General features: G+C 42.5%; 1 protein-coding gene across 1 annotated transcript in view; it reads left to right on the forward strand.

Moving 5' to 3' along the window:
• dnah2 (dynein, axonemal, heavy chain 2) overlaps positions 1-14,817 on the forward strand; it is a 207,176-nt gene that overhangs the window by 25,923 nt on the left and 166,436 nt on the right. Inside the window, exons 10-11 of the mRNA XM_014206991.3 lie at positions 12,411-12,498; positions 13,220-13,425. Of these exons, the coding sequence (XP_014062466.3) occupies positions 12,411-12,498; positions 13,220-13,425 (294 nt within the window). The remainder of the gene's footprint in view (positions 1-12,410; positions 12,499-13,219; positions 13,426-14,817) is intronic.

Consider the following 14,817-nt stretch of genomic DNA (forward strand, 5'->3'; position numbering starts at 1 on the left):
CAGGACATGCCAAGAGATGAGTTTGGATTGGTCTGCCATGTAGCATTCTGTCTATAACATAGACTCAGTATGTGTAGGTAATTCTTTCAAACGCAGCTTTTTTTGAAAGATATCACTAAGAGGACCAAGTTTTGAAATCAGTTGAATGCCCGATGGAAGCAGAGTATGACCGCTAAGGAGATGCAGAAAATTCCACCGTTTGATTGCAAATGTGGAGGGAGTCAAAAAGAGAACACAGAAGGCTGTTGTATAAAACACCTGTCTGTAACAGTTGTCGTCAGATTGAGACCAAAACACAGCGGGTATATGTGTACTCATCTTCTTTTATTATGGAAAGAAGGAAAAACCTAAATAAACATGTACACCAAACGAACACACCGACGAATAAACAGTCCTGTAAGGCCATAAGCTATACATGGAACAATCTCACACAAACTCTAAACCAAACACATACCCATATATAGGACTCTCAATCAGAGGCAACGAGGAAACACCTGCCTCCAATTGAGAGTCCAACCCCAATAAACAAAACATAGAAATACAAAAGACTAGACAGAACATAGAAATACACTAACATAGAACAGTACCCAAAAACCCGGAAATAATAAATCAAACACCCTACTAACTAAACCACCACCCCGAACCACATAAAACAAATACCCTCTGCCACGTCCTGACCAAACTACAATAACAAATAACCCTTATACTGGTCAGGACGTGACACTGTCTCCGGATTACATCTTCAAACTAAGGGCAACCAGTACCTCTACTTGCACATTCATCTTCTGCACATCTATCACTCCAGTGTTTAATTGCTAAATTGTAATTATTTCGCCACTATGGCCTATTTATTGCCTTACCTCCCTAATCTTACTACATTTGCACACACTGTATATAGATTTTTCTATTGTGTTATTGACTATACGTTTGTTTATCCCATGTGTAACTCTGTGTTGTTTGTGGCGCACTGCTTTGCTTTATCTTGGGCAAGTCGCAGTTGTAAATGAGAACTTGTTCTCAACTAGCCTACCTGGTTAAATAAAGGAGAAATAAAAAATAAAACAATTTAAAAAACATGGCATCCGTGACAGAGAGGGAGAAGTAATGTTTGGCATGCAGATGCAGTTTCGACGTTTCACTGTAAAACGTTGACAGTGATGATGACCTAATTTGATATTAGGTATGCCTAACTTGGTGTTTAAGGTTATAAAAAATATTAAATGTTCTTGAGACTGTGTGGGCATAGGCAGACGTTGCAATTGGACGATGCATTTTAGGCATATTCTATAATTATATTCAGTAGGCTACATCTGTCAGGGGGAATGCAAATGTCCCGCACAATCATCCCGTTGTCCTGCATTTGGGCATTTTAAATGTGGCCACGCTTGAGGGGAGGAGAGTGGAGGGGAGCTAAGTAAAGAAATGCTGATACATCTCCAAGCTCGTTAAGAGGGCCAGGTTCTGCATCTTTCTCTCTCTCTCTCTTTCTCCAGTCAGATATCACTCTGAGGCTGTCTCCCACACGGCCAATATCACAGTCTATACTGGGTTCAGCCATAGGGCATGGAGAGAGCTGAGGAGGAGGGGTTGAAGTGAGGGAGAGAGGCAGAGGAGGAGGAGGCAGGGTGAGTGGGAGAGAAGAGGAAGAGAGGGAGTAGGGGAGACCTGTTTTAACACTTAGGGTTCCTATCTAGGAGGGAGTCAGTGTGTTGCAGTGTGGTGTAAGCGTCTGCCCTAGGAAGCAGTCCCTGGCCTTGTGTCTGCAGCCTGAGCCCAAAACACGCACACACGCACGCACGCCACACACACACACACACACACACACACACACACACACACACACACACACACAGCCTGTAAGAGAGAAAGCCCAGTGATAACAAAGAGACCAGCACTGCTTGCCTGTCTGTCAGCCATCACCTTGACTTCATAAAGCAATAAACCAGGTGCTGAAGCCCTCTCTCTTTCTCACACCAATCTAACACTGAGGGGAGAGAGAGAGTGTCGGTGTGCAAAATGCATTAAGACAGAGGATCGATCAAAGTTTAGACTATAAGAGAGCTATGTGGGGACGGCCAAGAATCAAAGGGCTGCGTTTCTGGTCAGATTCAGAGGTTGTGTGTGTGAGTGTTAGCAGAGATCGGTTTATTAGGTTTATATAACCCTCAGGAGGGTCAGTCGATGTGGTGCGTGCGTGTTCACGTGCGTGTGTTCATATGTGTTTGTGTATATTATCTGTGAGTGTATGTGCTGCTATGACCGTGGAGCTCTGACGCATGATTAATGTGTGGTTAGCTCCAGCCTGCCCTCTCTCCTCTGTCCTCCTGGTGGCCTCTCTCTCTATTTCTTTCTTTGTCTCTCTCTCTCTCTCTCTCTCTCTCTCTTTCTCTCTCTCTTTTTCTCTCTCTCTATCTCGCTTGACCTTCTTTCTCTTTCTCTGCATCTCACTGTTTTCTCATCCTTCCTGCCTCTCATTTTCAACCTTCATCACTCTCTTTCTTTTCAACAGCCTCTCTCTCTTTCATTTGCCCTCTTTCTCTGGTCTCTCTCTCACACACACACACACACACACACACCACACACACACACACACACACTCACAAACGCACGCACGCACCCACACACGTGCACTTGTTCACCTCCTGTTATTTTAACATTAGGCCAATTATGTTAGATTTGCCAGCCAGACAGACAGATAGAAAGAGAGACAGACAGAGCGACAATGCAGTACATAGCCAGGCAGCAGGCAGCTCCTCTTTATCCCTCATCAGGTTTAACCCTTTGTAGTGTCTTTGTAGAGGTGTGTGCGTGTGTGTGCGCGTGCGTTCGTGTAGTCTCCCTTCTCCCTTACCCTGACTGAGATAAATTAATTTAATACGCCTGGCTGTTTGATGTAGTGATAACCTTCTGATAAAGGTTATTCCTTCGAGTTAATCTCAGGTAAAGGAAAAGAACGTGCTCAACTCTCTTCCTCTTGCCTAAATAAATTAAAGGGTGCTAACATTTTCCCCTGCCACTAAGTTTTTCAGTTGGTGGCAACAGCCCATGATTTGTTCTCACCCTCAAAAAATTGCCCCATCACTCAATAGAGTAGCTTAGCTAGGATAGTGGGTTCGATTCCCGGGACCATCCATACGTAAAATGTATTCAGTCATGACTGTAAGTCGCTGCATGCAAGCGTCTGCTAATTCATATATTATTATTAGTATTATTATTATCATCATCTTATAAAGTCTTTCACAGTGCTTTATTAAAAAGCCTAATGGACACCTGAGAAGATATTTCATCAGCTTTTCATGTTGTGATTCCAAATATTTTTATGTGCAACTTCATTCATTGGATAGACAATAAAGCTATTGTTATTATATTTTACTGTTAAAATAGGGCTCCAGAATTGTCAAATCTTTTTTGTTGTTCAATATAGATGAATTTGCCTGCATCTTTATGTGCTGTAATATCATTGGCAAATTTATTTGGGACTAATTCACCACCTAAATATGTGGAAACTCAAAACACATTAGCTAGATCGCTAAGTCTAAATATAACACCCACTGCCAGTAGCCATGTATTCATCTAACAGTAAAAATGTTTTTGCAGTTGTAGCCTACCGCCCAATGAGGCCTATGCCCTCGCAGTGGCTAACTGCGCATTTCGCGTGCTCCGTATCGCAGTGCCATATCAAATAGCCTATCGCGTTTGTAAAATAGAGTTGAGAAAGAACAAGTATACCTACACAAAGCTGAGAACCTCTTCTTTCCAACTGTGTCAACAGGGTAGCTCTGTTTTCCCCACAATTGGATTTAAAAATGTTATACAATCAGAACACTTTATTTTCTCCCCGGAGCAGTTTTTTGCCACCGGGAAAGGAGAGAGTGGCTTGCTCGACATAGCAGCAGGCCCCAGCGAAACAGGTACAGGGGCAGGCAGACACTTTCCTTATAGGAATCATGAGGATAATATACTTTACTGTTTGACCAAATCATGGTTTTAGCCGCCTAAAAAAATTGACATTTTGAGTGAGGTATTTGTATTTCTTATGGATAAATCCAGCTGCCAAGGCATCAGCTACTCTTCCTGGGTCCAGCAAAATTAAGGCAGTTATCTAATTTTCAAAACCTTACAATACATTCACATGGCTCCCGAGTGATGCAGCGGTCTAAGGCACTGCATCTCAGTGCTAGAGGTGTCACTACAGACCCTGGTTCGATTCTAGGCTGTATCACAACCGGACGTGATTAGGAGTCCCATAGGGCGGCGCACAATTGTCCCAGCGTCGTCCGGGTTGGGCCGGGGTAGGCCGTCAATGTAAAGAAGAATTTGTTCTTAACCGACTTGCCTAGTTAAATAAAGGTTCAATCTTTTTTTATATAAATAAAAATAAAACAGATTTCACAACACAGTAAGTGTGTGCCCTCAAGCCCAACTCTACTACCACATATCTACAACACAAAATCCATGTGTACGTGTGTATATAGTGCGTATGTTATTGTGTGTTTGTATGCATGTGTCTGTGTGTCACGTCTACTCTCGCTTCCCCTCTCTGGCGCTCGTTGTCACCAGTTTATTCATCATTACGCACACCTGCCACCATTGTTACGCGCACCTGCGCCTCATGAGACTCACCTGGACTCCATCACCTTCCTGATTACCTCCCCTGTATCGGTCACTCCCTTTGGTTCTTTCCCCAGGCGTTGTTGTTTCTGTTTATATGTTTCATGTCTGTACACTACTCGTGTTTCTTGTTTTGTTCCATGTTCGTTTATTTATTAAATTCACTCCCTGTACTTGCTTCCCGATTATTAGTGTACACATTACACTGTGCCTATGTTTGCACTGCTTGCATGAGTTACTTGATGTGGAATAGAGTTCCATGTAGTCATGGCTCTATGTAGTAATGTGCGCCTCCCATAGTCTGTTCTGGACTTGGGGACTGTGAAGAGACCTCTGGTGGCATGTCTTGTGGGGTATGCATGGGTGTCTGAGCTGTGTGCCAGTAGTTTAGACAGACAGCTCGGTGCATTCAACATGTCAATACTCACAAATACAAGTAGTGATGAAGTCAATCTCTCCTCCACTTTGAGCCAGGAGAGATCGACATGCATATTATTAATGTGAGATCTCTGTGTACCGTGCTGCCCTGTACTGAGCCAATTGCAATTTTCCTAAGTCCCTCTTTGTGGCACCTAACCACACGACTGAACAGTAGTCCTGATGCGACAAAACTGTTGATAGTGTTGTTAAGAAGGCAGAACAGTGCTTTATTATGGACAGACTTCTCCCCTTCTTAGCTACTGTTGTATCAATATGTTTTGACCATGACAGTTTACAATCCAGGATTACCCTAAGCAGTTTAGTCACATCAACGTGCTCAATTTCCACATTATTAATTACAATATTTAGTTGAGGTTTAGGGTTTACTGAATGATTTGTCCCAAATGAAATGGTTTTAGTTTTTGAAATATTTAGGACTGACTTATTCCTTGCCACCCATTCTGAAACTAACTGCAGCTCTTTGTTAAGTGTTGCAGTAATTTCAGTCGATGTAGTAGCTGATGTATATAGTGTTGAGTCATCCGCATACATAGACACACTGGCTTTACTCAAGGCATGTCGTTAGTAAAGACTGAAGAATGTTAGGGGCCTAGACTGCTGCCCTGAGGAATTCCTGATTCTACCTGGATGTTGGATAGGCTTCCATTAAAGAACACCCTTTGTGTTCTGTTAGACAGGCAACTCTATCCACAATATAGCAGGGGGTGTAAAGCCATAACACATATGTTTTTCCAGCAGCAGACTATGATCGATAATGTCAAAAGCCTCACTGAAGTCTAACAAAACCTGCACAATCTAACCTGCACAATCTTTTTATCATACATTTTTCTCAGCCAATCATCAGTCATTTGTGTAAGTGCTGTGCTTGTTGAATGTCCTTCCCTATAAGCGTGCTGAAAGTCTGTTTGTTTACTGTAAAATAGCATTGTATCTGGTCAAACACACATTTTTCCAAACTAAGGGTTGGTAACAGGTTGATTGGTCAGCTATTTGAGACAGTAAAAGGGACTTTGCCATTCTTAGGTAGGGGAATTACTTTTGCTTCCCTCCAGCTCTGAGGGCACACGGTTTATAGTAGGCTTAAATTGAAGATAGGCAGAAAGGAGTGGCAATATCGTCTGCTATTATCCTCAGTAATTTTCCATCCATGTTGTCAGACCCCGGTGGCTTGTCATTGTTGATAGACAACAATCATTTTTTTCACCTCATCCACACTCACTTTACGGAATTCAAAATTGCTTGTCTTTCATAATTTGGTCAGATATACTTGGCTGTGTAGTGTCAGTGTTTGTTGCTGGCATGTCATGCCTAAGTTTGCTAATCTTGCCAATTAAAAAATCATTAAAGTAGTTGGCAATATCAGTGGGTTTTGTGATGAATGAGCCACCTGATTCAATAAATGATGGACCGTTGTATGCCTTTTTACCCAAAATGTACAATCATTCTTTGTCATTTATCTTTGTTTCATAGTGTAGTTTCTTCTTTTTTTCCGTTTAGCCACATGATTTCTCAATTTGAAGTACATTTGCCAATCGGTTGTGCAGTTAGACTTATTTACCAATTATTTTGCCTCATCCCTCTCAACCATACAATTTTTTCAATTCCTCATCAATCCGTGGGGATTTAACCGTTTCTAATGTCATTTTCTTAATGGGTGCATGATTATTAGTAACGGGGATAAGCAATTTAATAAATGTGTCAAGTGGAGCATCTGGTTGCTTCTCATTACACACCATGGACCAACAAATATTATTTACATCAACAACATAGGAATCACTACAAAACTTATTGTTTTCATTTTACCTTCATTTAACTAGGCAAGTCAGTTAAGAACAAATTCTTATTTTCAATGACTGCCTAGGAACAGTGGGTTAATTTAAAACTGCCTTATTCAGGGACAGAATGATAGATTTTTACCTTGTCAGCTCTGGGATTTGATCTTGCAACCTTCCGGTTACTAGTCCAATGCTCTAACCACTAGGCTACCTGCTGCCCCTGATGATGACCTCTTATACTCTATATTAGGCCCAGCCTTTGGAACTTCGATTTTCCTACATATGGCTACTATATTGTGATCACGTGTAATGTAAAATGTGCAGCTCGCACCAATGCGAACTATACATTTTTTTACTTGCACAGCCAAGCCAAAGGGTTGCAAGATACGACTAAAGGGTTGCAGTCTGGAGCCCTGCGATCACACACACAAAAAAGTGCTTTTTCAGGCTTCTTGTAGTTGTATAGTATTGTCTGTGCTTTTGCCCAAGAAAGCCTGGAGGATGCCTGTCCTAGGCTCCTAGCACCTCTCTGCAGTGTTTATATTAGTTTTCACACTGTCTCCAGCCTGTTGTTGTTGTTGTGGTTCAGGTGGTGTTGAGATGATAAGGTTGTGTCTCTGAGGCTAAGCTAATATCTATTTTAAACACAGTTGAATCATCTTTGTCCTGTTTTGACGGAGTGTGTGTGTGTTACCTTCTATTCTGTCTCACCCTCCAGGCTTATCGCGGTACACAGCTGGGGGTAAGGTGACTAGCTAGTAGCTAGCTTTTCTTTGAGCCTGTAGAGGGCCGTGGTATTATTGTTCAGAAGCTTGGTCGTGAACCTAGCCATTGTGTTGCATCAAACGGAATAAACACACAGATCATCTGGGTAATGTGCTGTTTATGTGGATCACTGACTGACATTCACCTCACGCCTGTGTGTGTGTGTGTGTGCGTGTATCACACAACCTGTGAGCATAACAACTTTTAAGGTCTTATAAAATCCCCCCCAAAAAATGCCTGATTCCATTTTTCCCCAAATTCCGTTTTCTCCGCTTAGTTTTTCCAGGTTTCCGTTTTTCCCCCGTTTTTTTTTCTTCAGGTTTTCGCTCTCAACATCACACTTAATAGAAAAACAAAACAAATTGATGTCGTAAGTGATGTTTAAACCACATCAGAAGAACATTTTTGAGGTCTAGGAAAAATTGTAAGAAATTTAAATTTTGAGGTGTTGCAAATGAAACATGAAATCACCCACAATTGAAATCCTGCGTGCATAACTTGCTTTCCTGGGAGATTGGCCCAGGCCAGTGATTTTCTCATTCGGGCCAGTAGTTTTCACTTGTTGCTGGCCCGGTGTGCCACTGGTAAATCTATCTGAATGTCAAGCCCTGCAGTGTAGCTACGCTTTAATGCAAGTGTTCACCAGGAAGAGACAGTTGTTTGGATAAATGGTGTTGCTGTAGCGCTCATATGATTGCAGAGTCTGCAAAACAAATGGCCACTGGGTTGATTGATGCAAATGATACAATTATATCATTCTGCCAGGTAGGCGTAGGCTACTTTGTAGTTAACATTTAATTGAGAACTTATTTGGGTTTTTTGGGAAAGTCTTTCCATCTCTACCAGAAGAAGGTCATCATTAGCATCGTCGCTAACGGCTACACAAGGTGTACGCACCGCACCGCACACACACACAGTACACACAGACAGGGGCATTCCTGTGCTATTTCAGGAAGTCACTGATGCATTTTGTTAAGGTCTTACGATTCACTTTGGCAAATGAATGCATTTTCTAATAAGTTCAATAGATTTAGTTGATTACCTACTAAGTTAAAATCCTTGTGGCGTTCTTTACAGATTTTGTTAGGGCCCTACAACTTGTCAGCTTACATCACACACAGTGGTTGGTCCACTACAAAGCAGTAGATCTTCTCTCCTCTTATTGGATCCTTTCCTCAGACAGACAGACAGACAGGCAGGCAGGCAGGCAGACAGACAGACAGACAGACAGACAGACAGACAGACAGACAGACAGACAGACAGACAGACAGACAGACAGACAGACAGACAGACAGACAGACAGACAGACAGACAGACAGACAGACAGACAGTAGGATCTCTGGCTCCTGTTGGGTTGACATGATAGTCATGCTTTTGTCTGTTATTACCACACACTTTTGTCCTCTGCTCTTTCTCAGTTAATTAGGCTGAAAATTGGAGGGATTTATGCTTATCCAGACGCCCAAACATTTTTTATTCGCTATTCATCCCAGAGGGTTAGGGTTAGTTAAGTTGATCAAATTACCCTGACTTACAGCATAGCACTGTACTGGGAGGAACACCCTCCGCGCACAAACACACACGCACACGCACGCACGCCACACACACACACACACACACACACACACACACACACACACACACACATAACAACATTAACCTTAGCATCCAATTTTATTTAACAAGGTTAATCAAGAGAGACCTGGACCAAGACAGCACCATCAACACATCCGTGTCAGACAAATAGACACATGACATCAATCAGACATAAATTCAGTCAGCGGAACGTCAGTAAAGAACATGTACACAGCACAAGCCAGGAAAACCCCAGAGTGCCATAATCAGAGCTTGAAATAAATAACAGGGTGACATCTAGAAACAACTACATGCCTCAACAACACAGTAACAAAAAAACACACCAAATGAATGGGGGGGGGGGTCCTTATTCAAATTCTATGAGACTGTTAGAGCATTGGGCCAGTAACCAAAAGGGTACTAGATCGAATCCTCGAGCTGACAAGGTGAAAATCTGTCGTTCTGCCCCTGAACAAGGCAGTTAACCCACTGTTCCTAGGCCGTCATTGTAAATAAGAATTTGTTCTTAACTGACATGCCTAGTTAAATGAAGGTTAAATAAAATAAATAAACAAAATGAATCCAGAAACAGAGCTCCCTCTCTTGCAGTCTTTAAATAGAGAAGAAGAATCCAGCATTTAAAATTGAACAGTGTGAATCGCAGCCTTCAGTTTCTAAAAGAGGACCATTGAGTGTTCCAGTGGCTGTAGTATTTCTTGGTTGCTGAAGTTAATATCCTCCTGAACGAGGGAACCAGCGAGAGGCCAGGCCGTCCAGGCGCTAAAGGTATCATTGAGATGATGAATGCAGTGCTACACACCCACATCAGCTAGCGTTTCATCTGAGTCATGGTAGGAATAAAGCCGTATAAACTTCAAACAACTTTCTTTCATCTGCAGTTAGACAGAGAGAGCGAGAGAGACTCACAGATGTTCAACACCCCCCCCCCCCCTACCCCCACCCCCCACCTTGGCTCCAGTCGTTCCCTGTTCTGTTCTGAACATCTCAAACCTCCTACTAGCCAGACTTGGGTCTATATCTCACTCTAAGTTCTCCCCATCCTTCATAGCTGGAACGTGTGTGTGTGTGTCGCACTCTTCATCACACCGTGTGTGTGTGTGTAGTAGAGGTCGGCCGATTATGATTTTTCGACGCCGATACCGATTATTGGAGGACCAAAGAAAGCCGAACCGGTTAATCGGCCGATTTTTACATATATATTTGTAATAATGACAATTACAACAATACTGAATGAACACTTTAATTTTAACTTAATATAATACATAAATAAAATCAATTTAGTAAGTCAATTAGGAACAAATTCTTATTTTGAAAAACAGCAGGTTAACTGCCTTCTTCAGGGGCAGATTGACCAATTTTTACCTTGTCAGCTCAGGGATTTGATCTTGCAACCTCTCGTTTAGTAGTCCAACGCTCTAACCACCTCCCCATAAATAATGAATCATGTTCAATTTGGTTTAAATAATGCAAAAACACAGTGTTGGAGAAGAAAGTTAAAGTGCAATGTGTGCCATGTAAAAAAGCTAACGTTTAAGTTCCTTGCCCAGAACATGAGAACATATGAAAGCTGGTGGTTCCTTTTAACTTCAATATTCCCAGTTAAGAAGTTTTAGGTTGTAGTTATTATAGGAATTATAGGACAATTTCTCTCTATACCATTTGTATTTAATATACCTTTGACTATTGGATGTTCTTATAGGCACTATAGTATTGCCAGCCTAATCTCGGGAGTTGATAGGCTTGAAGTCATAAACAGCGCTGTGCTTCAAGCGTTGCTAAGAGCTGCTGGCAAACGCAGGAAAGTGCTGTTTGAATGAATGCTTACGAGCCTGCTGCTGCCTTCCATCGTTCAGTCAGACTGCTCTATCAAATATCAAATCATAGATTTAATTATAATATAATAAACACACAGAAATACGAGCCTTAGGTCATTATTATGGTCAAACCTGGAAACTATCATTTTGAAAACAAAACGTTAATTCTTTCAGTGAAATACGGAACCGTTCCGTATTTTATCGAACAGGTGGCAACCCTAAGTCGAAATATTGCTGTTACATTGCACAACCTTCAATGTTATGTCATAATTATGTACAATTCTGCCAAATTAATTACGGTCTTTGTTAGGAAGAAATGGTCTTCACACAGTTCACAACGAGCCAGGCGGCCCAAACTGCTGCATATACCCTGACTCTGCTTGCACTGAACGCAAGAGAAGTGACACAATTTCTGTAGTTAATATTGCCTGCTAACATGAATTTCTTTTAACTAAATATGCAGGGTTAAAAAAATATACTTGATTGATTTTAAGAAAGGCATTGATGTTTATGGTTAGATAAATTGGTGCAACGATTGTGATTTTTTCACGATGCGCTTTTGTTAAATCATTCGATGATTCAATGATAAATTAACATGCACCGCATTGATTATATGCAACGCAGGACAAGCTAGTTAAACTAGTAATATCATCAACCATGTGTAGTTAACTAGTGATTATGTTAAGATTGATTGTTTTTTATAAGATAAGTTTAATGCTAGCTAGCAACTTAGCTTGGCTCCTTGCTGCACTCTCGTAACAGGTGGTCAGCCTGCCACGCAGTCTCCCCGTGGATTGCAATGTAATCGGCCATAATCGGCGTCCAAAAATGGCGATTACCGATTGTTATGAAAACTTGAAATCGGCCCTAATTAATCAGCCATGCCGATTAATCGGTCGACCTCTAGTGTGTAGCCCTCTGCAACTTTGTTCTACTCCCCCCAGTCTCTTCCCACGGCCTCCGCCCCCCTGAACCGGGTCCCATTTTCCTTCCATAACAGAAACTCTAAATGTTTGTGTCTCAAAAGCTGCGCTAGAGATTACCTTTCCATCAGGAGAAGAATGAAGTGTGAAAAGCAATCCCACTTCCAACCCCACTGCCATACAGACGTTTGGAAGAATGCAATTATGCCAATGACAGATCATTTCTGGCCTTATCCCTTACCCCTATGGATCGGAGTTTACTGTTTCTATTGCTTTTGTTTATGTCATTCTCTGTTGGTCGTGGAAATGTAGAGAGAGACCGTGAGTGAAGCGATGGTGGACCGGTTGAAAGACTGAAAGGCCGCTTAACCTTCTGTTGCTTTCTCTCACTTTTTCTTTCTCTTTGTTTCACTCCCTCTCTCCCCCAACCGCTCTCTCTCTCTCTCTCTCTCTCTCTGTCTCCCTCTCTCTTTCTCTCTCTCTAGGTACTCTTCTAAAGGCTGGGTCCTGGACCAGACCAGCATCTTTGCTTTGGTCGATGCCTTTGTACAGAGGTGCAAAGACCTACTGGAGGTGAGGTCTCTCACACACACACACACACACACACACACACACACACACACACACACACACACACACACACACACACACACACACACACACACACACACACACACACACACACACACACACACACACACACACACACACACACTATTAAATGTATGCATTATTAAATGTATGCATTCAGTATTGTAACCAGAGCATCTGCTAAATGACTAAAATGTAAATGATAACAACACATACACTCACAAAAGATAGATACTAATCACAAACACTAATGAACATACACAGTGGCAAGGTTAGAAGAAATGTAAATATTCACACACTGCCATCAACTTCATCTCACCTCTTCGGAATTCTCCACAATCACTTCCCCATTTGTGTCTCACACTGTTGAATACACTTTTTTCTGTGTTGCACTGTTTTCTGTCTCACCATCACCATCACGCTTCTCTATTTGCCCTTCTGCTACCATGTCCCTGTCACAATGACTGTGCTACTGCACTCCTCCCTCCCCTCCCTCCCTCCCTCCCCTCCCTCCCTCCCTCCCTCCCTCCCTCCCCTCCCCTCCCTCCCTCCCCTCCCCTCCCTCCCTCCCTATGCTGATACTGTCACACTGTGCTGTCACTATGCTGATCCATGTGCATGTGTGTACGTGCATGTTTGTGTGTGCCAACGCGGGTGCGCGTGTGATCTGTTTCCACCGGCCTCTAACTCTCTCCCCTCCCAGGTGTGTGACTGCCAGCAGCAGTTTGCCAGGCGGGAGGAGGGCGAGCAGATACCCCTGCCCTGCTTCGCCGGACGCCAGGGGGCGGAGGTGACCCGCAGCCTGCTGGAGATGGAGTCCACGTTCGGACGCAGCCTGCTGATCCTCCAACACGTCCGCAAGGGCATCCTGGACGTAAAGAACACTTCCTGGCACGACGACTACAACAGGTACCGTCTGTGTGTCCGTCCGTCCGTCTGTCTGTCAGAACACCTTGCAAGACGGCTACAAGAAGTACCTCTGTTTGTCTGTCTGAACATCTGTCTGTCTGTCTGTCCTGGCATGACGACTACAACAGGCATGTCTGTCTGGAGTGGATGGACGTCATACTGCTGACCTGTCTGTCTGAATACTGGGTCGTGTTCATTTGGCACCAAACTGAAGAAAACGGACTATCCTAAATGCAAATTTACATTTTTCCTTTGCAAACTGTTTTACCCTGAATTTTTTTACAAGAAGCACATGTGCTCCTCAGTTGACGAAAGCAGTATTAAAGGTATTAATGATCAGAATTGCCAGCAATTACAAAATACAGGGGTTATATATATTTTTTACGATTAAAATATAGCCTATACTCATGTTTTTTCTTTCTGTGCCACCAAGTGTTTGGATACTACTGGTAAAGATTATGATAACTATCATCTGTGGTTACCAGGTTGTAAGCTAGCCAGCAAATGCTGTAACATGACTGAACAAGGTTAGCGGCTCGCGAGATGGTTTAGAAATGTAATATGGGTCCTAACATTTGAACGTTTGGGCTAGAAACAAGACATTTTTTCTGCAGTAATGGTGCAACGGTCACGAATCTACACTCAGTGTATTATCTTTGGCACTCAGAGGCTGCGGAATAGCAAAGTAATAATTACAACAATTATTATCTGGGTTATTTAGGAGCATATGTGACCAAAATGGTTGCACTGTTATAGCAGTGTCTGTCAATAGAAGATATGTAGACATTCTGTATGTCTGTTTATATACTGTTTCGATCTACTAGGATCGCTGTTTACTTCTTCTGTCTGTCTTGTACAGTTTACGTAGGCCTATACCAGGGTTTCCGATTGCTGATAATAGCCGGCTTTTGGCCCCCCCCCCAAAAATGAAAAGCCGATAAATAAAATTGACTCTGGCCAATTGTCTGGGAGAAGGGAAAAAAATCCCTTTGCGAAATAATGTTTTTTAGCCTATTCATTGATAGAAATACCAGTCGATGTAAATATATTTGACCGGTCATGCTTATCATTCTATAGGTTTCTTTGCATAATTTAGTGGCATTCCATTAGTCGTTATGCGTCTTATGACACACGCACAGCATACTGATACAGAGCCTATGTTTGGGTGGAAAATCTGTCAGACAGCACGAGAGCTGCTGTTACAGCTCCTCAAACAGCTTGTTCATTGCTCCTGCACTGAAATGTGCTTTTATAAACCCAATCATTGCGCAACAATTCTAAATGCAATCGCGTGTTAAAAGGTGTTTTGAGGGCCACGATTTGTATTTCTTAACTGGTAATTGAAGTGCGCTTCCCATTCGTTAGGGGTGTGCCGACATGGCCGTACTTGTA

Source organism: Salmo salar, chromosome 07 (genome assembly GCF_965601325.2).
Source record: "Salmo salar chromosome 07, fSalSal1, whole genome shotgun sequence".
Classification (NCBI taxonomy): domain Eukaryota; kingdom Metazoa; phylum Chordata; class Actinopteri; order Salmoniformes; family Salmonidae; genus Salmo; species Salmo salar.